The sequence below is a fragment of the Gigantopelta aegis genome, chromosome 3 (assembly GCF_016097555.1).
Source record: "Gigantopelta aegis isolate Gae_Host chromosome 3, Gae_host_genome, whole genome shotgun sequence".
NCBI classification, from domain to species: Eukaryota; Metazoa; Mollusca; class Gastropoda; order Neomphalida; family Peltospiridae; genus Gigantopelta; species Gigantopelta aegis.
This window is the reverse complement of record NC_054701.1, coordinates 23,464,103-23,489,315: the sequence shown is the minus strand read 5'-3', so window position 1 is coordinate 23,489,315 and position 25,213 is coordinate 23,464,103. Positions and strand designations below refer to the sequence as shown.

Sequence of the window (25,213 nt, the reverse complement as noted above, 5' to 3'; positions counted from 1 at the left end):
ATAAATTAAAATGAATATCTGTTTAGGTTGTACAATATAAGCAACAGAGCAGGCTAGAAGAGAAGAGGAAGAAGGCGCTGGATATGCACTTGAACTTCATAGTGGATCAAACTGAAAAATACTCAACCTGGCTCACTGCTGGTCTGCAGGGAGGAGAAAGCGTCATGTCGTCAGTTGGTGACTCTGTTGCGACATCTCCAGATCATTCTAGCGATGTAGGAGATGATAGTAAGAGGATCAGACAGTTTTTATCACAATATTAATGATTTCTAATTATATTGTGTTAAATAACTCCATCACTGGATTATTCATCTTGAATATTTAATTTATTTATGAAATGTAATAATGGATTTTGTGACATTTTTCATTACCTTTTTGTTTTTTAAAGTTGAAGTGTGGGGCTGAGTGGTGTTTGTTGGCTTTTTGTAGGGGGTGGGGGGGGGGGGGGGGGTATTGTTGCAAGATGATAGAAAACGAACATTTGTGTTTTGATATGAGCAGTGTTGTGTATGAAACATTTTATTGCAGTGGAGTTCCGTCCTGTCGGCACTGCTAGTGATGACGAAGAAACAATAGAGAAAGAAGAAATAGAATCGGGAATGGATGAGGTTTGTACTTAATGTATGATCTATGATAGATAACACTGCTCACACAAACCACACCCTTGGCTTGTTGTGATTTTGATTTTACTTAAATATCCTTGAAATCTTATCTAGCATATTAGTGTTTTGGATCATTTGACAAGACAAACCATTTATTCAGTGGAGGCCACATGACTTTAAAAACATCTAGATTTTATTATTCCTACTTGTATGTAAATTGAGAGCCATGTTTGTAATCTCAGTTGTGTGTGCTGTTTCTCAGGAAGCCGAGAAGAAAGAACTTGAAGCCTTACACCAGGAAAGTGAACTTCCAATAGAAGAGCTGCTAAGATCATTACCAGAGGAAGTTTTGGCCAAACCTGCAACTATTGAGCCTTTGGGTGACAAAGATGATGAAACAACCGATGACAAGAAAAAGGTAAGTTGTTGTATTTTTATAATCCAAAATTAAAACAAATATTGTTAAATTATAGCTCACTTAGCAGACACATTCAGATAGGAACCTTGAGAGAAGAATGTTGTAGTATAGAAATTTATTGAAAATTAATTTTGAATCAGGGATGTGTGATGAGGCATAGGTCTTAACTGACGTCACATTTTTAACTTCTGCTTCATTTTGAAAACATTCTACTTGTTAATTATGTGGATGTCATTTTGCATCATTTGTGGTTATTTTATGGATGGCCATGTTATGTTATGGTCTGATGCAGTAATTTATCCAAATTGGTATTGTTGAAAGATTGGTTGTCTTTACCAACAATTTGTGTGTTAAGATGTATTAAAATTGTTAATTTAGGGTAGTGATGGAGAATTTTCAGCCAGTGGTTCTGAAGAGGATGTAGAAGAAACTATAGAAGAGGAGGAAAAACTGGAATCCACCAGTTATAAGGAGGAATTGAAAGACCTTGAAGATGAAGGTGAAATGTCCATTGAAGAATTGAGGAAGAAGTATGCAGGAGCTTACGACAGTGACTTTGAGATGCCTGAGGATTCTGAAGAGGAAGAATCATCTTCTGAAAATGACTCGGATGATGGTAAAATCAAATTTTTAACATTAATCTTGTTAACAATAATTACACTATAGAGTTAGTTACACAGTTGGATATGTTTAAATGAATATTGATCAGGTCTTGTTAGATGGAATCAAGATTAAAGATGGCCATCACAGCTTCTGATTTTTTTTTTACATTTTCCACTTTTTAATTTTTGTCAAATGTAGATTCATGTTAATTTTCTGTTTGAATTATAATTCATGATGGTTTCTGTTGTCTGCATGTTAATGCATTTAAGGCTAAATGGTTAACTTTTCTATTACCTCTTTTAGTTAACTGTACATTGATGATTGTTTTCAGATATTGAGGCACAAAGTGACGAGGAATCGACCACGGAATATGAAGAGGATAGCGAGCGAGAACAGGCCGAGTCTGATGTGGGTTTGGAGTTTCTGTTAAAACCAGAATCAGCTGCCAAGACCATCATGGAACCAAAGGTGTGTTGAACATAGTGGTTTGGATGACCATAAATAAAAAATATTTGAAAGAAAAGATTATCATGATTTCTGTTGCCAGCAGAATATAGAACATTAGGTTGCCTAGCATTGTTGTAATGTAATAATTATTTTCTTTTATTTATTTTTATCTTTTTTAAACACTTTTTTATTATTTATTGTAGTGCATAACATATAGCTAAATGCTCCATGGCTATAAAATACTTCTTTTTTAAAAAATAATAGAATGGCCCATTTGTCTTATCCACAAATTTTCCAAGAATTGTATATTTAAATTAAAGAGTAATAATGGTTACTCACATAACTTTTCAGTGCTCGCATTAGATATTGAAGTAATATTTTCAATGTGAATTAACTCGATGACACTAATTGATTGAAGAATAATTTACTTATCTTCTCTTACAGAAGGAATCTGATAACATTGCTGAACCTAGAAAAGAACTGACGGACATTGCAGCAGAAGCAGAAAGCTTGCAGCCCAAAGGTTACACATTGGAAACAACAGACGTGAGTTTAAATTAATAGCTAATAAAAAAAAACTTTTACATTATTCACCATTCACAGAATATATTTGAATTCCACCAAGCATTAAAGAGACGGACCCTAGTTTTTAACCTTCTGACTACTGCAGGCGAGATATCTCGCCCGACGTCACGTCAGTCGACATACTGTACACTGTATACAGTGCATTCCCCAATTCATATTTCCCGCCGTTTTGCACACGACACTCACCGGAAACGGAAATATAATAAAAGAAAAATGATTTTTTTTCAAAATGGTCGCTTTTGTTTTGATTTTTTCAATTGAAAATACCGTGAAATTTTGTGTTCAAAAAGTGGTTTTCGGCAAGTATTTTCGCTTGACAACAATGGCGGCACGTCGCGGTCATTTTCAGGGATCGATAGCCGACTGTGACAGCTAATTTGATGATAAATTTGATCGTTTTACCAACAACGAAAATTACCAAATATTGCAATATGAATCGTAGTTCGGGTTTTAAAAAAAATTCTGGTCAGAAAACCACTGTTATCGGGAATAATGGACATAAATACTGGACAGCTGGCCACAAATGCCCGTAAGTAAATGCAACTTTTTCGATTTTTTGCCTACTTTTAATCATCATTAGCCGATCTAAAAATAACAAACATTACAAAAAAGACACGAAAATTATACTTACCGATTCATATATGAACTTTATTTCATGTATTTATAAAACATTTAAGTGAATATATGTGAGTACAAATTATAAACTTGTACCCACTCAACGTGGTTTTTGTTACAAATTAATCCAGTAGTCTAAAGGTTAAACACTAAAGCATATTTTTCACCTAGACCCTAGTTTCAACCCATAAAATGGACACTAATTTGGTTAATTTATAAACCTGTAACAAATTTGGATACAACAGCGAAACAAAAGTCTGTGACGTTGAAATACCCTTAAAAATCGATCAAAACGCGACTCCATCACTGTTACTTCTCAGACACATGTGCATTTTTAAAAACATGAAAATTTTTATTTTGTGATATCAGAAACACCAGGATAGCTAGAAACACTTTGGTTGTACGGAAATGGATAATCTAAACAATAAAATATAAGTAATTTTTTAGTTTAGTGATCATAAATGACTCTAATAATTAAAAATATGCCTTAGTCTTTAAGAACTAGGGTCTGTCCCTTTAACAAACTTTTACAATTTGTTTGAAACACTTGATTAAAACTTGATATAGCACTGTTCAGTATCACAGAGCTATGGTTCACAAATGGTTTGATTGCTTCCCAGAATGATTTTGTTTAATATGAAGACACGCATACTAAGACGGTTGTTTTTTTTACTGCCTGAACTGAATGGTGTGTTGATAGCATGTATGTTTTTATTTTTTTTTTAAATATTTTTTCAGGTGAAAACTCCAGTTCCACATTTGTTGAAACACAAACTACGCGAGTATCAGCATGTTGGGTTGGACTGGCTGGCAACAATGTACAACAAAAAACTGAATGGCATTTTGGCAGATGAAATGGGTTTAGGCAAAACTATACAGACCATTGCTGTGTTGGCTCATTTGGCTTGTGAGAAAGGTGGGTAATGCTGAAAGTAGTTATTTAATTTTTGTGTCTCCATTAATAAACTTTTGACATATGTAACCAAGTGGTCACATGCTAACCTGTTGGTGGGACCCATTGGGTTAATTTTTATTCTGGCCAATCCTCCACTTCTGGCGTAACAAAGATTGTAGTATGTACTATCCTGTATGCAGGATAGTGCATGTAAAGAAAATTATTTGCTGCTAATCGAAAAGTGTAGACCATGGAGTGGCGGTAGCAGGCTTCTTTTCTCATTATCTGCATGGTTCTTAACCATATGTCTGATGCCTGTGGGGTGGTTCTACAGCTTTCCAAACCACAGAATGCAGTTACTGTGATAAACACTTGCAAGCCATAGTTTGAAATCTGTTGGCCTGTTAAACAAATATCAGGATGTTTTTTTTTGTTTTTTAAAATATATATTGACTTTTTGTTTGCTAATTTTGGGAGGTTAATATGGCTTGGTGCAAATAAGGTGTGTATATTTGACATAAAAAACTATTTCTTTAAACATGCACAAATCATCTATTTTTGGAATGGGGTACATGTTTTATTTTACCACCCAAAAAACGGTTATTTACATGCCATCAAGCTTGATGTTTCTTAGTAATATATAGCCATTATGGTTGGGACACATTTCATTATGGTTGGGACATGTAGATTTTGGTATGCTCTACGAGTAATATCTTAAAAAAGCTGAGTCTCTGAAATAAAAAGATGGTAACATGCATTAAGGAAAGCTGAAAAATTAAAATGAACACAGCCACATAATATAGCATGCAGGAGGCATAATGCAGACTGGAAACTGTACTGTTATCGTTGGGACATATTTAGCAGGTGCAATTTAGGATGCAAGTGCTATGTACAGAAGATGGTTAGTAATGTTGGGAATTGTAGTCTATGAACAGTATTATCCAATAAAGCCTTTTTCTTTATTATATCTTCACAATTCTCAATGTTAAAAATAAGCAATTTAGTGATTTTTGAATTTAACCATTTTAACTGAAAATACTGTCAGAATATCCCTTTATAGCTGTTGTCGTTAGGTATGTGATTTATATCATGAATATTTGTGTTCTATTGCTTTATAAAGGAAAACACTAATATTAGTAATAATTTGTAATAATTTTTTATGAATTATAAGTGTCACACAAAAACAAAAGTGATATTTGGTGCAGTTTATGAAGATGTTCATGTTGGTAATTCTGCTAGTTGTTGACCGATTCTTCTGAAATTTGAAACATGTTTAGTCTGTAGGTTTGGGATGTAGATAATATCAAGAACAAATATATATTTATCAGTGCCCCCAATACTGGCTTCAAGTATTATTCATCTTATTTGCACCACGCCTTATATTGATTGGGTTAGGTATTATCCTGCATAGCAAATTGCCATTTTATAGTATTTAAAAAAAAAAATTCTCTCCTTGTCTGAAAATTGGTAAAAAAAAAAAAGAAAAAGAGAGAGAGCATTGAGTGTAGTGAGTTCTCCTGTAGTAACTGATGCAATAGTCAAACGTTCCCGATGCTCACAATCATTGTGAAGTGTTGTCTTCACTGTGAATTAACTTAACAGGGATAGAGAAAATGTTTGTATAAAACCCCAGGGCATCAGTTGTGATGTTTTTGGTACCTGTCACAGGCAACATTTTTGTTTTCTAGTTAAATTATATGAAATGTTATTTTTGTATCTGTAAATGGAGAAATCATTGTAAAACACAGACCTGGTAACCTAATAGGTTAGTAAACGTTAAGTTTACAAGTATCATTACTTTTACTATTAAAATCAAATCGCGAACACTGCCATTTTTTAAATTTACTGTTGACTTTATTCACATGTGGTAACATGAATCTGAATGATCATTCTCAACTCTGCAATCTTGGCACCATTTTGAATTTGATTCTAGTAGTGACATTTAATGGGGAACTTCGCAGACTATAAAGGTAAAAAAAGAACTATTTAAAAAAAAAAAAAATAATAATTTTAAAGAAATTACCCATACTATGAAAATACCTTTTGCTAGAAGTAAATACATATTAGAAAAAAAATGTGGTTCTATTTAGAAAAATAAGAATATTATTTTACAATAGAAATAAACATCACTTTCATGATTTTGATAATCTGTTCATGTACACGTGTATTAAAAAGATATAAATGTTTCACCATCTGTATCTTCTGTATATGTTCTTCAAAAAAAGTAGGGGAACTCTAATAAGAATTAACAATTGCTAACATTGTAAGGTATATTAGCTGTGGGGAATGGTTATATAATAATAGTGAATTAATTGGGCAAACATTATAACTGGTAGTTACAGTAGGTTTTATGACCACCAAAGTTCTTGAAGGACGATTGGGTTCAGAAGTGAAATTTTAAAGTTGACTATTTTTTTTTATCAGTGAAACGCAAATTTAAAATAATAAAAATGATTAAAAACAATAACAACTGTATGATTAACAGAATGAAAAAGATTGTCAGAAATAATGTTCCACAGTGATTCATCGACCTTTCTGGAAATTGTCAGAATCGAGAATGACACCCTTGCGCACGTGTACAGGGCAACTCTGTGATGCATGTGCAAACTGTGGAATGTGTTTCGGTGTGTTGATAAACAGGTCTGAACGTTCTTTACTAGGATGTCTGTGGTCAAAACATATGTTTGGTCTAATAGTTGATGTTAACATCAATATTTCAGGTTCCCCTACTTTTTTTGAAGAGTATATATTAAATCTGTATCAGCTTCTGCACTTCTCATTTATGTAACATATATTAAAACATTTCCCGATGCTCACAATCATTGTGAAGTGCTGTCTTCACTGTGAATTAACTTAACAGGGATAGAGAAAATGTCTGTATAAAACCCCAGGGCATCAGTTGTGATGTTTTTGGTACCTGTCGCAGGCAACATTACTTACAAAAAAAAAAAAAAAAATTATTTAAAAAATGTATAAAACTGATAGAATTGGCTCTGGCTTTATTATTTTGACTTTTGAAAAATTTATGACATGTTAACATTACCTAACTATTTCTACAGAAAATTGAAAATGAATATATATTTCTCAAAATGAATGTACATAGCCTATTAATTAGGAATATGTAAACATCATTTTAACATACAGTGCTCAAGTTTGGAGCAAGATTACAAATCCAGTACTCGTAACAATCATGTCAGCTCATGTTTTTATCATTCTAACGGTCTCTTATAATTAGTGATGGTAATATGTAATTAGTATATAAAAATTCTCCCCTTTTTTTTTCTCTTTTTTTTATGTATGTACATTAAAAAATTGTTAAAAATTATGAAGCATAGCAAATTTATGCTAAATTTGTAACTGTTCTACATCAATAAATTACAAACAACAAAACTTAATCTGTTCACATAATTTCCATGACCTGTTTTATGTAATGATGGCTTTTTGTGACGTTTATCATGAAATCATATTGAATAAGCCGAATTATGATTGTGTTTTATCAGTGGCACATGATAGGCTTACTGGATAGATGCTGTGGTCATTATATTTGTAAATTATGACCCTTTATTTTTCACCCAAATTTGTGTACCAATACAAATATGCAAACTTTCCCGATGCTCACAATCATTGTGAAGTGTTGTCTTCACTGTGAATTAACTTAACAGGGATAGAGAAAATGTTTGTATAAAACCCCAGGGCATCAATTGTGATGTTTTTGGTACCTGTCGCAAGCAACATTTCTAAGAGATTTAATAATTTATATGTAAAATGTATCTTGGCTTGCAGTATTTTGTCTTTTAATCGGCAATGTTGTATTCAGTACATGAAAAAATGTTTTCAAGATTTGGCTATGTATCTGTGTGTGTGGAAATTTTGGTTTGTGGTTGTAATCTGACAAATAATTTGAAAGTTAACCATTAACGTTCATTGATTTTTGGTGTGTCGCTACTTATTTTTTTAGATTTTTGTGCTTAATTTGTCTTTACTAATTAATGTTCTGCTTGTTTCAGGTGTGTGGGGTCCTCACCTTATTGTGGTGCCTACCAGTGTGATGCTTAACTGGGAGATGGAACTAAAAAAATGGTGCCCTGCTTTCAAAATCCTCACCTACTACGGCACACAGAAAGAAAGGAAGCAAAAGAGAACGGTTAATATATATATATATATTTATTATCAAATGCCACAAATTAATACTTTCTGGACTTGTTATATTTTTATTTTGTGTTATCAATAGAAAAAACTAAGATAAATTAACCCCAAAAAATGACATTAAAACAGAATTTGATGTTTGATTTCTTTTATCTGTATCAGTTGCCTATCTTAAATGTATAGTAATAGTTCAAAATTTTATCATTAACAAGATCGAGTCTTAAAGTCACCTACGTATTATTATAGTATTTAGGTGCTAAAGATCTCGAATATTATTATCAAACTTCTATGCTCCATTCTTTAAGTTCTTTAGATAATGGATACCTTGTTTGTAACAAATTCATTTCAGAAAAATGTTAACATTTTATTTGTTAAAAAGCTATACTTTGTACATAAAACTAGAGATCGTTTCATTTATGATACAATATGTATACTAGATTGATTATGATAGTATTTAATATTATTTATTGCTCTAACATTACTTGTTGTGATTATGATAGTATTTAATATTATTTATTGCTCTAACATTACTTATGCTAACAGTAAACTGTTAAAAATCACAGGAAGATTATAAGAAAATATAAATGGGTGATGGGTTTTGTCTTAGTGTAAGTACCAATGGGATTTCAGTATTTTACATGCAATCAAAATAAGTCAATATAGCTTTCTGTTGTGTTTACAACACTGTACATAATCTGTATTTATCATGTGTGAGTTGTTGGGTCAAATGGTACCAAAAGGTAAAACATTAAGTTGATGGTTTACTGGGTTCTTGCTCTAAGGGTGTTACATATAAAAGATCTTTTGCTGCTAATAGGGAAAAATGTATTTAGTTTCTTCGGAATTGACAAATGTTCAACATCCAATGCTTGAGTGATGTTAAACAAAATGAAAATTGAAGTTTTCCTCATAGAGATGTTAGTCTTCAAAACCATATCATTGCTGTAATGTGACATTTTAAAATTGCTTCATCGCTTCAGTTGTCCTTGTGACACATAATAGTAAAATCGAGTCTTAAAGTCATCTGGCTATTAAATTATAATATTTAGGTGCTAAAGATCTCGAATATTATTGTCAAACACTATGCTCCATTTTGTATATTTTTTAAGATAATGGATACCTTGTTTGAAACAGAACCAGTAGTAACATATAAATGTGTAAAAAGAAAAACATAAACATGCTTTCTTGACAACTGCAGATGGTCTCATTGTTAAACACACACAGTATTTATCCAGACAGACATTCTGTGGTACCGAACATAGGCCTCTTCCCAAAAGCATGTGGCAATAAAAATTCCCAATCTCAGTGTTCTCGCTGCTCCATTTAAGCAGGGCGATCTGCCCTGCTATTGCATTTTGCCGCCCTCCTTTATTTTACAGCACCTATCTCCACTATTTACAAATGTACACTTTTTCCCACGCTTAAAAAACCAACAATCCGTGCACACTGGATATCAAAAAAGCAATTGACGAAACCTTTACAACAGTTATCGTAACATAATTTAACAGTATTTTTAACAGCCTCTATTTTGTCCCATACCTGTATCCATTTGTATGTTAATGCACATGTTAAAAGTTATATTTTATTTGAGCAATGAAAACATTTTTATTTTTTACGGATTCGGCAATCTCCGATTGAAAACCCCCCACTTATTTGTCACATGATCAGAACGGTCATTCTGTTTTTTGTTCCCACTAACTATCTTGCCGATATAATTGGTTGTAACTGATGATTTTTACTTTGTCATTTCTGTCATTCTGTTTATTCAGCAGTTCTTTATAAAATATGGTAAACTTTTAATTTTGAGGGGATGTGAACGCTTACAAAAACAACGGAAGTGGTAGTGTTTATCATTAAAATCATTTATCTTGAGTGCCAAATAATATATAACACCGCCTTTACAAAACCGAAACTACTTTTATCAGATGGCGATATTTTTATCACAGCGATCGATTCATTCAGTGAAGATAGAAATAACAAAACATGTATCCAACATTAGGGGATCACTTTACAAATATCTTTATTGTTTTTCGTATATCTTGAAATCTTTATTAAAATAATAATATTAAACTTTGATCGGTTCAGCAAAACTGGAACTGCTCGTGATTGTCAGACCGATAACATCTTCAGTTCAATTAAAAGATGAGTCTGCTTGTATTTGGTATAATCTTTTTTGCACTTTTTTGTTGTGAAAATAAGGAGTATGTCTTTCCACAGTCTACCAACACACAACAATATGGCAATGTTTCTCTCTCTCCCCCCCCCCCCCCCCCCCCCCCCCTTTTTTTTGTTTTGTTTTTGTTTTTTATTTTTATTTTCACCCAGCGAGAACACTGCTGACAATATTTTTTGTAATTATGTCTGCTTTAATAAATCAATTTAACAATGGTACATTGTATCATTTAGTGGCCTAAAAATGTCCCTGTTATGAATAAATGATGCTTCTTTTCCCCAATTCCACCAGACATAGGAACTTGGTAAACAAATTGGATAAATCCCTGTACACCTACACAATTTTTAGCATAGATACAATGGTTTTCATGACAGTAGGATCTTTTTAGTTTTTAAAACACTAGTCAGTTTAATGTTGTTAAATGTTTTGAAATTGGCTTCTTTTTAACTAGTTGGTCACTTATATTTAAAAGATACTCAACATGTGAACTCGCTGTTCTTCATTAACTTTTAAAATTGCTAATGTTATATTATTTTACTAGTGTGCTTTGTTACTTTTACATGTGGTTCTTATTTCTACAGTAAATACGAGTCTTAAAGTCACCTAACTATTATTATAATAGTTGGGTGCTAAAGATCTCGAACATTATTGTCAAACTTCTATGCTCCATTTTCTAAGTTCTTGTTTAGACATTGGATACCTCGTTTGAAACAAAGTCCTTAAAATTCAATTTAAAAATTATTTAAACACCACTTTCCTGTATTTTACAAAACGTTTACAAAAAGTTTATTTTAAACATCTATGAACAATTTGATTGGGTGTCAGATGGTTTGGTTTGAATTTTATACGTCCAATATATAAATGTTAATTTTTTTTTCAGGGCTGGAGTAAAACCAATGCGTTTCATGTATGTATAACATCGTACAAACTAGTTATACAAGACCATGGTGCCTTCAGGAGGAAGAAATGGAAATACTTCATATTGGATGAGGTAATTTATGTGCACTTGGATTCTAGTATACATTAGCAAAAGAAGATGATTGAAAATTGATTTTGGGAGTGGGATGTAAAATTCATGTTAATTTGGTGAGTGGATTGTGTATTGGCCATTGCCAGGGACGGTTGACTTGGTGATACTAGTCTGTGATTTGGCCAGACAGAAACCCATATCTTACAAACCAGCTTCAAAAAATTGTTGTTGGTCGTATAGACCTGGAACAAAATATTAATAAAAGAGGAAAATAAATGTGTATCACGCTCCTTTACCGCACTCTATTATGTGTGTTAAATCTTAGACAGTTTTATGAATGTTTTGTTACGTTTTTTCTTGGCCATTACATTTATGTTATTATGGGTATGGAATACAAATACTTTCCTAAATAATAAGTTGCCTTGAAACTTCTGTTAATGTGAATCATGAAATTAATGTCAGTAAGATATTAATTCGAAAACTGTTTGGTACATTAGCACAATAATTACTTTTCATATTATATTTTTAACCTATAATCACCACCAAGAAAACACCCCAAATTTATATCTATTCCATCTTTACGTGCTATTTTACATCATTACAGCAACAGCACAAATGTATATTAAAAAATGTCTTTTGGACAAAGGAAACAACCATCCATTAATTGTTGTTGATAATGATACTAGATGGATGTACTTTGTTGGCTCCACTCATTGCCATTTCTGTGTGTGCTCTGCATAAAGAGGTTCAGGAAGTTACTACAAGTGGCTAGTGTCCACTGGTTTGACTATCAAAACAAATGCCAGCTGCTGCTGTTTAATTGTGTGAGCTCGAACTAAAGTAAATTCTGTGAAACAAACTCGCTGGGTTTTTTTTGGCAGTGTGATTTTAAAACTTACATTTGCCAGACACGTTATAAAAATACGCATTTTAGTGTGTATCTGTCTCAGTATTTTCAGTACTAGTATATAAATGTTTTCCTATGAATATTTTCTAGCAAAAGAATCATTTTAATAATTAGTGAAAGGTGCTAACCTAAATGTCAATGCCTTTAGAATTAATTCAGTGTGAATTACCCGCAATAAATGTGAGCACTTTTGAGAATTTGGTCAAAAAAATTGATAACCAAAGTCAAGTTTCAGTTAACCAAACATAAAAAATTAGGCTCTTTTCAATATTTTTTATTGGATTTTAGGCAATATTAATTTGCGACTGCATCAAGTTTGGCATTAAAGTTTCCACATTTAAGTGGTTTCACGTTTAAGTCTGTTTCTCGCAAACTAAGTCCTGGATCAGTGAAACTATTTGCACCTATGGATATTCATCACAATGCATCCAGTTGGTAGGCAAGACATTTAATCTTGTTTTAACGTGCATAGTATTTAGTTAATTTTTTATTGGCCATTACCAAGGACAGTTGACTCCCTGATACTTGTCTGTGATCTGGCCAAACAGAAAATCCATTTCTTACCCATTGTCTTCAGAAATCTGTTGCTGGTCAGCTGAAATGGAACACTGGCACATTGCATGATGTTTTTGAGTTACCAGTACTTATTAGTAGTGATGTTGCATTATCATTTATTTGTACATCTATCAACATTTTGATATAATCTGTAAAACCCTCAATTGAGATCTGATATACATTAGTCAGTTTCCTTTGCTGCACATGGTTAAATTAACGCATGCTCCTTGACCTTATTTTACAGTTGACCAGTCAAGCATTGTTTGGTTCTCGGCTGGATTCATTTCAGTAATGCCAGAAAATCCTAATTTTTATTTCATTTTAATCTTAACAAGGACACACAAATTATTAGTTTGTTAATACTGCCACATTTTTTTGTGGAAATTAATTTCAATAGTAGCCATATGTGATAATGAAATAGAATGATTCAGACCTAGTATGTAATGCAGAACCTTTCAAATGAACACCATGGCGAAACATTTAAAAATGTACCAATATTCACTTTGCGCATTTTGTCCCTGGAGAAGCAATTCTGCTTTTTCAGTCCTAGATAAGTGTCCACAAATTTGTGTGAAGTGGTTACAGAAATTGATGATAGTTCAATAGAATTTGATGCTTACAAAATAAGAAAGCTTTTGCCAGGTGATCCAAATAAATGTACATGCATTACTATAGAATATACCGGCGTCGTGGCAGGCCATCGGTCTACAGGCTGGTAGGTACTGGGTTCGGATCCCAGTCGACTCCAAACCCTGAGTGAGTGCTCCGCAAGGCTCAATGGGTAGGTGTAAACCACTTGCACCGACCAGTGATCCATAACTGGTTCAACAAAGGCCATGGTTTGTGATATCCTGCCTGTGGGAAGCGAAAATAAAAGATTCCTTGCTGCCTGTCGTAAAAAGAGTAGCCTATGTGGCGACAGCGGATTTCCTCTAAAAACAGTGTCAGAATGACCATATGTTTGACGTCCAATAGCCGACGATAAGATAAAAAATCAATGTGCTCTAGCGGCGTCGTTAAATAAAACAAACTTTACTTTTACCATAGAATATGTTAATTGTATAGGAAAGAGAAATCCACTTTTACTAGGTGTATATTGGCTATTGCCAGGGACAGTTGACTTGGTGATACTAGTCTGTGATTTGGCCAGAAAGAAACCCATATCTTATCAACCAGCTTCAGAAAATTGTTATTGGTTGAGTAGAGCTGGAACATATTTTTTTAAGTTTTTCACAGAACTGAACAAAATATATTATATTAAAAAGATTGGGGGGGGGGGGGGGGGGGGGGGGTAAAACTTGTTTTGGCCATTACCAAGGACAGTTGACTACCTGATACTTGTCTGTGATCTGGCCAAACAGAAAAATCCATTTCTTATCCATTGTCTTCAGAAATCTGTTGCTGGTCAGTTGAAATGGAACATTGGCACATTGCATGATGTTTTTACAAATGCCAATATTGAATAATAGTGTTGACTGACATTGCATTATCATACATTTGTACATCTATCAACACTTTTTGATATAATCAGTAACCCTCAACTAAGATCTGATGTACATTAGAGTCCGTTTCCTTTGCTGCACGTGATTAAATTAACACATGCTCCATGACCTTGTGTTCCAGTTGACCAATCCAACATTGTTTGGTTCTTGGCCAGATTCTCGTTTGAGTGCTCACCTGAGATGCTTGCATTGCAGTATCGAACCACCTGGGTGGATCTATTCAACTGATTGGGTTTTTTCTCGTTATAATTAGTGCACCACAACTGTTCAAAGGTCATGTTATGTTGTTTCCTGTCTGGGGGAAAATGCATATAAAAGATCTCTTGCTGCATTAGAAAAATGTATTGGGTTTCTTCTGATGACTGTCAGAATTACCAAATGTTTCATGTCCAATAGCCGATAATTAATTAATCAATGTGCTCTAATGGTGGTGTTAAACAAAACAAACTTCTTCTCTTTTTTTTTTTTTGGCCAGATTAATTTCGGTTGTGCCTTAAAATCCTAATTATTACTTTCATTTTAATCTAACATGGACACACAAATTATTACTTTCTTAATACTGCCACATTTTTAAAGGATTGTTTTTGCTGAAATTTTATGATTAATATTTTATTAACACCTAGTACATAATGCAGAACTAAAATATTTCATATTATCTATACAAAAAAATACAAGAAGATGTCATCTGGCTTCTAGGTGGAAAAGTTAACAGAGGTCTTGACCTCAAACAACTGCCTGGGGAAGTAATTTTCCCTACTTTTTCAGTACTAGGTCAATGTCTGAACAAAACGAGACAAAATTGTGAACTGATTTCAAAAATTGCTAATTGTTGAATAGAACTGGAATACAATGGCTAACAGTTCTTATTTGGTGTTTGCAAAATAGCAAAGCACACACGTTATAATAGAATGTTAATTATATGGGAAAGAGAAATCCACTTTTTCTTTGGTGTATATTGGCCATTGCCAGGGACAGTTGACTTGGTGATACTAGTCTGTGATTTGGCCAGAAAGAAACCCATATCTTATCAACCAGCTTCAGAAAATTGTTATTGGTTGAGTAGAGCTGGAACATATTTTTTTAAGTTTTTCACGGAACTGAACAAAAAATATTATATTAAAAAGATTGGGGGGGGGGGGGGGGGGGGGGTAAAAACTTGTTTTGGCCATTACCATATTTTTTTAAGTTTTTCACGGAACTGAACAAAAAATATTATATTAAAAAGATTGGGGGGGGGGGGGGGGTTAAAACTTGTTTTGGCCATTACCAAGGACAGTTGACTACCTGATACTTGTCTGTGATCTGGCCAAACAGAAAATCCATTTCTTATCCATTGTCTTCAGAAATCTGTTGCTGGTCAGTTGAAATGGAACATTGGCACATTGCATGATGTTTTTACAAATGCCAATATTGTATAATAGTGTTGACTGACATTGCATTATCATACATTTGTACATCTATCAACACTTTTTGATATAATCAGTAACCCTCAACTAAGATCTGATGTACATTAGAGTCCGTTTCCTTTGCTGCACGTGATTAAATTAACACATGCTCCATGACCTTGTGTTCCAGTTGACCAATCCAACATTGTTTGGTTCTTGGCCAGATTCTCGTTTGAGTGCTCACCTGAGATGCTTGCATTGCAGTATCGAACCACCTGGGTGGATCTATTCAACTGATTGGGTTTTTTCTCGTTATAATTAGTGCACCACAACTGTTCAAAGGTCATGTTATGTTGTTTCCTGTCTGGGGGAAAATGCATATAAAAGATCTCTTGCTGCATTAGAAAAATGTATTGGGTTTCTTCTGATGACTGTCAGAATTACCAAATGTTTCATATCCAATAGCCGATAATTAATTAATCAATGTGCTCTAATGGTGGTGTTAAACAAAACAAACTTCTTCTCTTTTTTTTTTTTTGGCCAGATTAATTTCGGTTGTGCCTTAAAATCCTAATTATTACTTTCATTTTAATCTAACATGGACACACAAATTATTACTTTCTTAATACTGCCACATTTTTAAAGGATTGTTTTTGCTGAAATTTTATGATTAATATTTTATTAACACCTAGTACATAATGCAGAACTAAAATATTTCATATTATCTATACAAAAAAATACAAGAAGATGTCATCTGGCTTCTAGGTGGAAAAGTTAACAGAGGTCTTGACCTCAAACAACTGCCTGGGGAAGTAATTTTCCCTACTTTTTCAGTACTAGGTCAATGTCTGAACAAAACGAGACAAAATTGTGAACTGATTTCAAAAATTGCTAATGGTTGAATAGAACTGGAATACAATGGCTAACAGTTCTTATTTGGTGTTTGCAAAATAACAAAGCACACACGTTATAATAGAATGTTAATTATATGGGAAAGAGAAATCCACTTTTTCTTTGGTGTATATTGGCCATTGCCAGGGACAGTTGACTTGGTGATACTAGTCTGTGATTTGGCCAGAAAGAAACCCATATCTTATCAACCAGCTTCAGAAAATTGTTATTGGTTGAGTAGAGCTGGAACATATTTTTTAAAGTTTTTCACGGAACTGAACAAAAAATATTATATTAAAAAGATGGGGGGGGGGGGGGGGGGGGGGTAAAACTTGTTTTGGCCATTACCAAGGACAGTTGACTACCTGATACTTGTCTGTGATCTGGCCAAACAGAAAATCCATTTCTTATCCATTGTCTTCAGAAATCTGTTGCTGGTCAGTTGAAATGGAACATTGGCACATTGCATGATGTTTTTACAAATGCTAATATTGTATAATAGTGTTGACTGACATTGCATTATCAAACATTTGTACATCTATCAACACTTTTTGATATAATCAGTAACCCTCGACTAAGATCTGATGTACATTAGAGTCCGTTTCCTTTGCTGCACGTGATTAAATTAACACATGCTCCATGACCTTGTGTTCCAGTTGACCAATCCAACATTGTTTGGTTCTTGGCCAGATTCTCGTTTGAGTGCTCACCTGAGATGCTTGCATTGCAGTATCGAACCACCTGGGTGGATCTATTCAACTGATTGGGTTTTTTCTCGTTATAATTAGTGCACCACAACTGTTCAAAGGTCATGTTATGTTGTTTCCTGTCTGTGGGAAAATGCATATAAAAGATCTCTTGCTGCATTAGAAAAATGTATTGGGTTTCTTCTGAAGACTGTCAGAATTACCAAATGTTTCATGTCCAATAGCCAATAATTAATTAATCAATGTGCTCTAATGGTGGTGTTAAACAAAACAAACTTCTTCTCTTTTTTTTTTTTTGGCCAGATTAATTTCGGTTGTGCCTTAAAATCCTAATTATTACTTTCATTTTAATCTAACATGGACACACAAATTATTACTTTCTTAATACTGCCACATTTTTAAAGGAAGTAGTTGATTGTTTTTGCTGAAATTTTATGATTAATATTTTATTCACATCTAGTACATAATGCAGAACCTTTACGAACATCCAACCTGACGAAACAGTTCAAAATGTGTCGATAAATATTCACTTTACCCACAGCCCTCTACATTGCAACAGGTGTGTTTTTTTCAGTTGGCGACTAAAATATTTCATATTAGCTATACAAAAAAATACAAGTAGGTGTTATCTGGTTTCTAGGTGGAAAAGTTAACAGAGGCCTGACCTCAAACAACTGCCTGGAGAAGTAATTTTCCCTACTTTTTCAGTACTAGGTCAATGTCTGAACAAAACGAGACAAAATTGTGAAATGATTTCAAAAATTGCTAATGGTTGAATAGAACTGGAATACAATGGCTAACAGTTCTTATTTGGTGTTTGCAAAATAGCAAAGCATTTGCTAGGTGATCCAAATAGATGCACACACGTTATAATAGAATGTTAATTATATGGGAAAGAGAAATCCACTTTTTCTTTGGTGTATACTGGCCATTGCCATTGCCATTGCCATTGCCAGTAGACTTGGTGATACTAGTCTGTGATTTGGCCAGAAAGAAACCCATATCTTATCAACCAGCTTCAGAAAATTGTTATTGGTTGAGTAGAGCTGGAACATATTTTTAAAAGTTTGTCACGTGACTGAACACATTTTTTTATATTAAAAGATGGGGAGGGGGGGGGGGGGGATCACTTGTTTTGGCCATTACATAGGACAGTTGACTACCTGATACTTGTCTGTGATCTGGCCAAACAGAAAATCCATTTGTTATCCATTGTCTTCAGAAATTTGTTGCTGGTCAGCTGAAATGGAACACTGATACAATGGAGTATTTTATAAAGCTGTGTTTTCTGGAATTTATTTCTATCCTTGCATTACAGAAAAGTGTTTAAATAATTTAAATGTGTTGTTATTATTATTGCTGTTTGCCATGCTCAACTTGTTATACATCCGTCTTTGTAATATTCTTGTTGCTTTTCAAGAGTAGAACTGGAATATTAAAGCCCAATAATAAAGTATAGAGTGGAAGCATATTTACTTGGGTCTTCTTTCCAAGATCATAACTGCAAATTTATATTCATATTTATTTTTATTATACCATTACGATAGTTAATTCCATTTTGTTTTGTTACAGGCTCAGAATATAAAGAATTTCAAATCGCAGAGGTGGCAGATGTTGCTCAACTTCTCCAGCCAGCGCCGACTACTACTTACGGGTACCCCTCTCCAGAACAGCTTAATGGAGCTGTGGTCTTTGATGCATTTCCTTATGCCACATGTCTTTCAGTCACACAAAGAGTTCAAGGAATGGTTCTCAAACCCTCTTACTGGAATGGTGGAGGGCAGCCAGGATTACAATGATGGCTTAGTCAAGCGTCTGCACAAAGTAAGTGTCCTAAAACAGTTGACAATCTGCACAAAGTAAGTGTCCTAAAACAGTTGACAGTCTGCACAAAGTAAGTGTCCTAAAACAGTCGACTGTCTGCACAAAGTAAGTGTCCTAAAACAGTCGACCGTCTGCACAAAGTAAGTGTCCTAAAACAGTCGACTGTCTGCACAAAGTAAGTGTCCTAAAACAGTTTGTTGTTCTTTTGGCACACTGAACATAGTTTAACAGTTCAAAATAAACCATTAAAATTTACTTAAGAAAAGTAGAAATATGTATTAAAATAATACAACTATTTACGGCACACTAACACCTTCTCATGACATTATTCTAATAGTGCATAATTTAATCAGCAGCACACCATTACTCTGCAAAGACAAAGCCGATGTTACAAATAAAACATTACAATTTTATTGGGTGCTTGAAATGAGCTGTTCTCATTCAAGGTATCATGTGGCATCACCTTAAGGGTTAACAAGTACAAGTAGACTGTACTGGCTATTTTTTTATAGCTAGGAAAAACCAGTTGGAAATTAACATTGGTAATACACAAATTGTTACTTGTGAGACCTTAAGTTGTACAGAATTCTCGTCATCTAACAAATAAGTACCATATTTTTTTTATTTTTTTTACCATTGCTTACAAATGTAACTTTATTCATAATATAAACAACATTCCATTTGACAGGTTTTGAGGCCATTTCTTCTGCGGCGGTTAAAAGACGATGTTGAAAAGCAGATGCCGAAGAAGTTTGAACATGTTGTGATGTGTAGATTATCCAAGCGCCAGCGTTTCCTGTATGATGAGTTCATGTCCCAAACAAAGTATGTTGAATACGCTTAAGATTAAGATCTCTAGGCTCTTTTCTGGGATAAGTGTTTCATTTTTGTGCAATCCTTTTTCTCTTTTTCTTTATAATGTGTAAATTTTACAATATTTTCATCAATAGTTAATAGTAAGACATGCGCTAGTTTTGGGGTTTTCTTTACTATTGTACAAAAAGTTTAAATTTTAAATCTTTTTTGTTTTTATTTTTCTTTCTTTCTTTTTTTAAATTAATGAAATATTGACTTATTTTATGTGGTAAAATACGTAAGATACAATTTTGAAACTGAATCGGTAGTATACTGGATTAATAGGGGTGGGGTTTTTCTTACTAAATTATTCAAGACAGTTGCAACATTTCTTTAGTAAATTATTCAGCATTCCTAATACCTGTGTTAACTTGTAGTTCACTTTAAATTTATCATTTCAGAACAAAAGAAACTCTAGCGACAGGACACTTCATGAGTGTGATCAACGTGCTGATGCAACTAAGAAAAGTGTGCAACCACCCTAATTTATTTGACCCCCGCCCAATTATCTCCCCTTTCCAGATGCAAGGCATTGTGTACAGAACGGCATCTTTAGTGTTAAAAGCTTTGGAGTATGATCCATTTGAGGTAGGGAACATTATCTCAGTCATTGCTCTCAAAAGTAAACTTAGTATTAGTGTTTCAATATAACCTAAGTAATGTACATTTATACAACCATTCACAATGGAATAAGATCGAAAATAGGTTTTTACAATTAATTCACCAGTCCTAGTTCATTTACTATATGTTAGATGACAAGGCATTTATTTACCGTTTTGGCTGCGCACAGTTCAAAAGCAAATATATGACTTGGTTTCTTAGCATGATGAACTGGAAAAGACTAAATTTTATGCAGTAAGATTCTATGTAAAACATTCAGAATAAGAAACTGATTCCAGACAGATTTGTTCACTGTAAAATTCTTCTAGATTTTAGAAACCGGCATCATATTTATTTAGCAAATTTATGCATTATAAATGTTAAATACACCCAGACAAAATAAATTAATTTCATGTACTAATAATGCTTACCTGGAGACTGTAAACAGTGTGATTGTTTTTTGTTTGTTTAGAATGTTGACCTTCATGCTCTGTATCCAAATTTGGCTGAAATGGAGCGCGACTTGCCCAGGTTTGTTGCCCACAGAATTAAGAAGCTTCAAACATCAAAGAATTTGATAGAAGAAATTGAAGATGAGCCTGATGCTCCTCCCCGACCAAAACCAGGGAAGTTGAAAACACCAACAATCAAAACTAGCTGTCCAGCTGTCCCAGTCAGTCAGGTGAGAAGAATAGTTTTTTTTTTTTTTTTTTTTTTTTTTTTTTTTTATTATTATTATTATTATTATTATTAATTTTTAGTTTGCATGGATGAAATTTGAAGGTGAGATGTCGGTGTTACCTGGTGGTGAGATGCCCAACTTGTGAAGTACACATTTTCGCAAACTTAATGGTGTTAACAGAAATAAAATGTCACAATTATTGTTGATGTATCAGTTGGATATATTATCTTTATTTTTTAACCATTTCTCTGAGATTATAGATCAGGGAATGATGTATTTCATTAAAAAATAAAAATATGTTCTACTGTTTTAATTTTTACAGGTTTTAAAGATGAAACAACAAAATTGTGTGGGCTTTTTTTATTATTATTATTATTATTTTAATTAATGTCATCCTGTCATTAAAAACACAAAGTATGTCATGTGTATTTTCAGTCTGGTAGATCTTCACCTTTTGTTCCCATCAGTCAAGCTCGGGCAGCGTCACCGTTTCAAGTTATTAAGACATCGGTCAGTTGTTCCACACCTACAGGATCTGCCCCACAACTCTCAACAACATTCACCACAGGTAGTACATCTTATTAAACTAATTGTGGAATGTTCTTTATTTGTGGGCGTGACATAGCCCAGTGCTAAGGCACTCTCTTGATTGATCCCCGTCAGTGGACCCATCAGGCTATTTCTCGTTTCAGCCAGTGGACCATGACTGGTACATCAAAGGCAGTGGTATGTACTATCCTGTCTGTGGGATGGTGCATATAAAAGATCCCTTGCTACTAATGAAAAAAAGGTAGTAGGTTTCCACTCTTCCAATAGCTAATGATTAATAAATCGATGTGTTCTAGTGGTGTCGTTAAACAAAATTTTAAACTTTATTATGAAAATTTATTATCCGATGTCTTGGTGTGGTGGTTGTTTGTTTTTTCCTTTTTCTTATTTTGTCTATTTGTGAGGGTTTTATTTTTTATCTTAACTGTATAGCTTTATAGTAGTGTCAGACATATTTAGTGGGCGTATTTAGTTCAAATGTATTACCATTTTTATTTTAGGACCTGTTCCATTGAAGTTGGGTGTTGTAGGGCAACCGCAGTTCACTCAGTCTCCATTGCCACGTACTTCCATACCAATGTCCATACCAGCACAGGCTAAGGTCATTCCTCGGCAACAAATACAAGGTCTGTTTACAAATGCTTAGTCTTATTCAACTTACTGTGCTAGCACAACAAATATGCTATTCAACCTGAGTCATACCTACACACTGCAGAATTCTCTCCCTTGTCGGATATGCGCAATGCTATCCTTGCACGGGCTACCTTTAACTTCATTCTCAATTCTGCAGTCCACCTGTTAACACCTGTTAAGCTTTGGCAAAAAGTTTTCTTTACTTGTAATTTTGTGGGGGTTTTTGTGTTTTTTTGGTTGAACTTGACATACGGTTGGTAGTTGGGAATTCTGTGTTGAATTTACCATGTCCGACGCGAGTTCGTTGACAGCTAGCGCACGGAAAGTTTGTGCGCGAGATGGTTGTCCATTTCCTTTACGACGTAAAGACACACACGTGTTGTGTCCGGACTGTCGGTCTTGTTCTCAAGACCGTCAGTGTGAGATCTGCGCCACGTGGTCTCCTGACCAGTGGGTTCGGTTCGGTTCGCAGACTCAGGTTTCGGGTACCAGCAAAATCTTGTCGTCTGCTTCGGCAGTAGTCGGCAAGTCGGACTTAGTGGGTAGGTCCCATAAGTCTGTAGACACTTCGAAAAGTGTCCGGAAAGGGGGGAAACACAAGGGTGTTTCTTCTTCGGTGGTCCGTGTTACGAGTACAGTTACAGATACTTCGGGAGCGCCCCCCCGGGCTCCTATTGTGACCGTGGTACGTGAGCCGTCTTCGTTAGTGACGGCACCTTCTTCTGTTTGTGTGGCTTCGTCGCGGGCGTCGCCATCGTCGTTACGGTTACCTTTACAAACAGAAGGGGGGCAGGGTGGAGTCGTCGCGGCACCGGTTTTGACGACTTCATCGGTTACCGAGCACATGCACTCCGTTGTGCATAGGTCCACTGCTTCGTCCGCAGAGCAGGTGGTCCCGACTTTGCCTTCGATTGCTGACAATCGCTTCGGCACCTCAGCATTCTCAAGGCCCGAGGAGAGTTCTGCCAGTTTGCTTCGAACTGAGCCAGTTGTTCCGATGCCGGGATCCGTCTCTGATGGTATCCCGACCGATGTTTACCGTTGGGTGGAGGACTCGTCCCGTTTGGGTCCTCCGTTTGCATATGTTTACCCCAAGGGTCCGGTGACTTCGGTAGCAACGGACATCTCCTCACAGTTTGCACCGTCTTTGGTCCCTACCTCTTCGACTTTACTCGATAGAGGACGAGGTTCGCGCAGATACCCCTCGGCTGGGGGTACTCTGTGGCCGCAAACTCCAACCGTTCCGCACTTGGCGCAGGAACGACCGTTAGGCTTTCAGGAAACGTTGTTTCGGAGTTTTGTGGAATTTTCGAACGCTTCGGCTCAGTTGCGGGTGGTAAGCGGTTGGGGTGAGGGTACGTGAACGATCGGCAGTTGCTTTCGGAGGTACCGTTAGCAACCATACCCGTGGGGGGCAGGCTCCGCCATTTCCTTCGAAATTGGTGCAAGCTGCCTGGTCTCGACCCCTGGGTTCTGTCGGTCGTTCGACACGGTTACAAAATACCCTTTTCTTCGAGCCCCCCTCTTACTTCCACTCCGAGAATGCCGCCGTTACCGTCCGCGGATCGGCGCGTTTTAGTGGAGAGTATGATTGTCGAGTTTCTCGACAAAGGGGCCATCCAGAGAGTCAGTCTGGACACTCCGGGATTTTATTCTCATCTTTTCTTCGCCCGGAAGAAAAATGGGGAATGGAGACCAATCCTAAATTTGAAGCCACTGAACGTCTACGTCGATGTTCCTTCCATGAAAATGGAAACGGTTCATTCGGTCCGGAACCTGCTTCAAATTGGGGAGTGGGCTGCGTCAATCGATCTGAAAGACGCATACCTCCATGTCCCGGTGCACAAGGCGTTTTGGAAGTTTCTGCGCTTCCTGTTCGACGGGAAAGCGTACGAGTTTCGTGTGCTCCCGTTCGGTTTGGCGACGAGTCCCCATGCTTTTACACGTGTGGTAAAAACGGTGGTAGGTCATGTTCATTTGTTAGGGGTTCGAATGCATACCTATCTGGACGATTGGTTGATCCCAGCTTCGTCGCAACAGGAGTGTCAGACCAATGTCGGGTTGGTTTTGGACACGATCCTCCAATTGGGTTTTATTCCCAATTGGGTGAAATCGGAGTTAACGCCGGCTCAGATTTTCACATATCTCGGAGTGGTCTTCGATCTTGTGGTAGCGTTGGTTCGTCCCACCGATGCGCGTATCCACAATTTCCAAACGTCGGCGCAACGTTTGATGGGGGAGCAAAGTACTACGGTACGATCTCTCCACGTGGTGTTGGGCCACCTCGAATCTCTGGCCTCATTGATCGTGCGGTTCAGACGATTCAAACGACCACTCCAGTGGCATTTGTCCCCACGGTGGGACGGTCACAATTGGGACACGATAGTGCCTCTGGGCCCATGGTTCACTCATCCGATACAGGAGTGCCTGTCGGACAAGTGCATGTCCCTATCGGTTCCGTTGCACCCCCCTGCTCCGGATCTGATCCTGTTCACGGATGCGTCGCTGCACGGGTACGGGGCGCATCTGTTGGATCAACACATTTCAGGGGTATGGAATCTCTCCGAGAGGAAGCTTCATATCAACTGTTTGGAGATGGAGGCAGTGCATCGTGCCTGTCTTCATTTCCGGTGTGTTCTTCGACACCGTCAAATTCTGTTGAGATGCGA

General features: G+C 35.6%; 1 protein-coding gene across 3 annotated transcripts in view; it reads left to right on the top strand.

The window, feature by feature from the left end:
• Positions 1 to 25,213, top strand: part of LOC121367719 (helicase SRCAP-like) — an 84,241-nt gene that overhangs the window by 22,545 nt on the left and 36,483 nt on the right. For all 3 annotated transcript variants that reach the window (XM_041492060.1, XM_041492059.1, XM_041492058.1), the window contains 15 exons: positions 27 to 228; positions 529 to 608; positions 865 to 1,020; positions 1,399 to 1,636; positions 1,955 to 2,091; positions 2,515 to 2,616; positions 4,009 to 4,186; positions 8,173 to 8,309; positions 11,365 to 11,475; positions 18,974 to 19,225; positions 19,914 to 20,050; positions 20,482 to 20,668; positions 21,153 to 21,362; positions 21,798 to 21,930; positions 22,412 to 22,537. In XM_041492060.1, the coding sequence (XP_041347994.1) occupies positions 27 to 228; positions 529 to 608; positions 865 to 1,020; positions 1,399 to 1,636; positions 1,955 to 2,091; positions 2,515 to 2,616; positions 4,009 to 4,186; positions 8,173 to 8,309; positions 11,365 to 11,475; positions 18,974 to 19,225; positions 19,914 to 20,050; positions 20,482 to 20,668; positions 21,153 to 21,362; positions 21,798 to 21,930; positions 22,412 to 22,537 (2,386 nt within the window). The remainder of the gene's footprint in view (positions 1 to 26; positions 229 to 528; positions 609 to 864; positions 1,021 to 1,398; positions 1,637 to 1,954; positions 2,092 to 2,514; positions 2,617 to 4,008; positions 4,187 to 8,172; positions 8,310 to 11,364; positions 11,476 to 18,973; positions 19,226 to 19,913; positions 20,051 to 20,481; positions 20,669 to 21,152; positions 21,363 to 21,797; positions 21,931 to 22,411; positions 22,538 to 25,213) is intronic.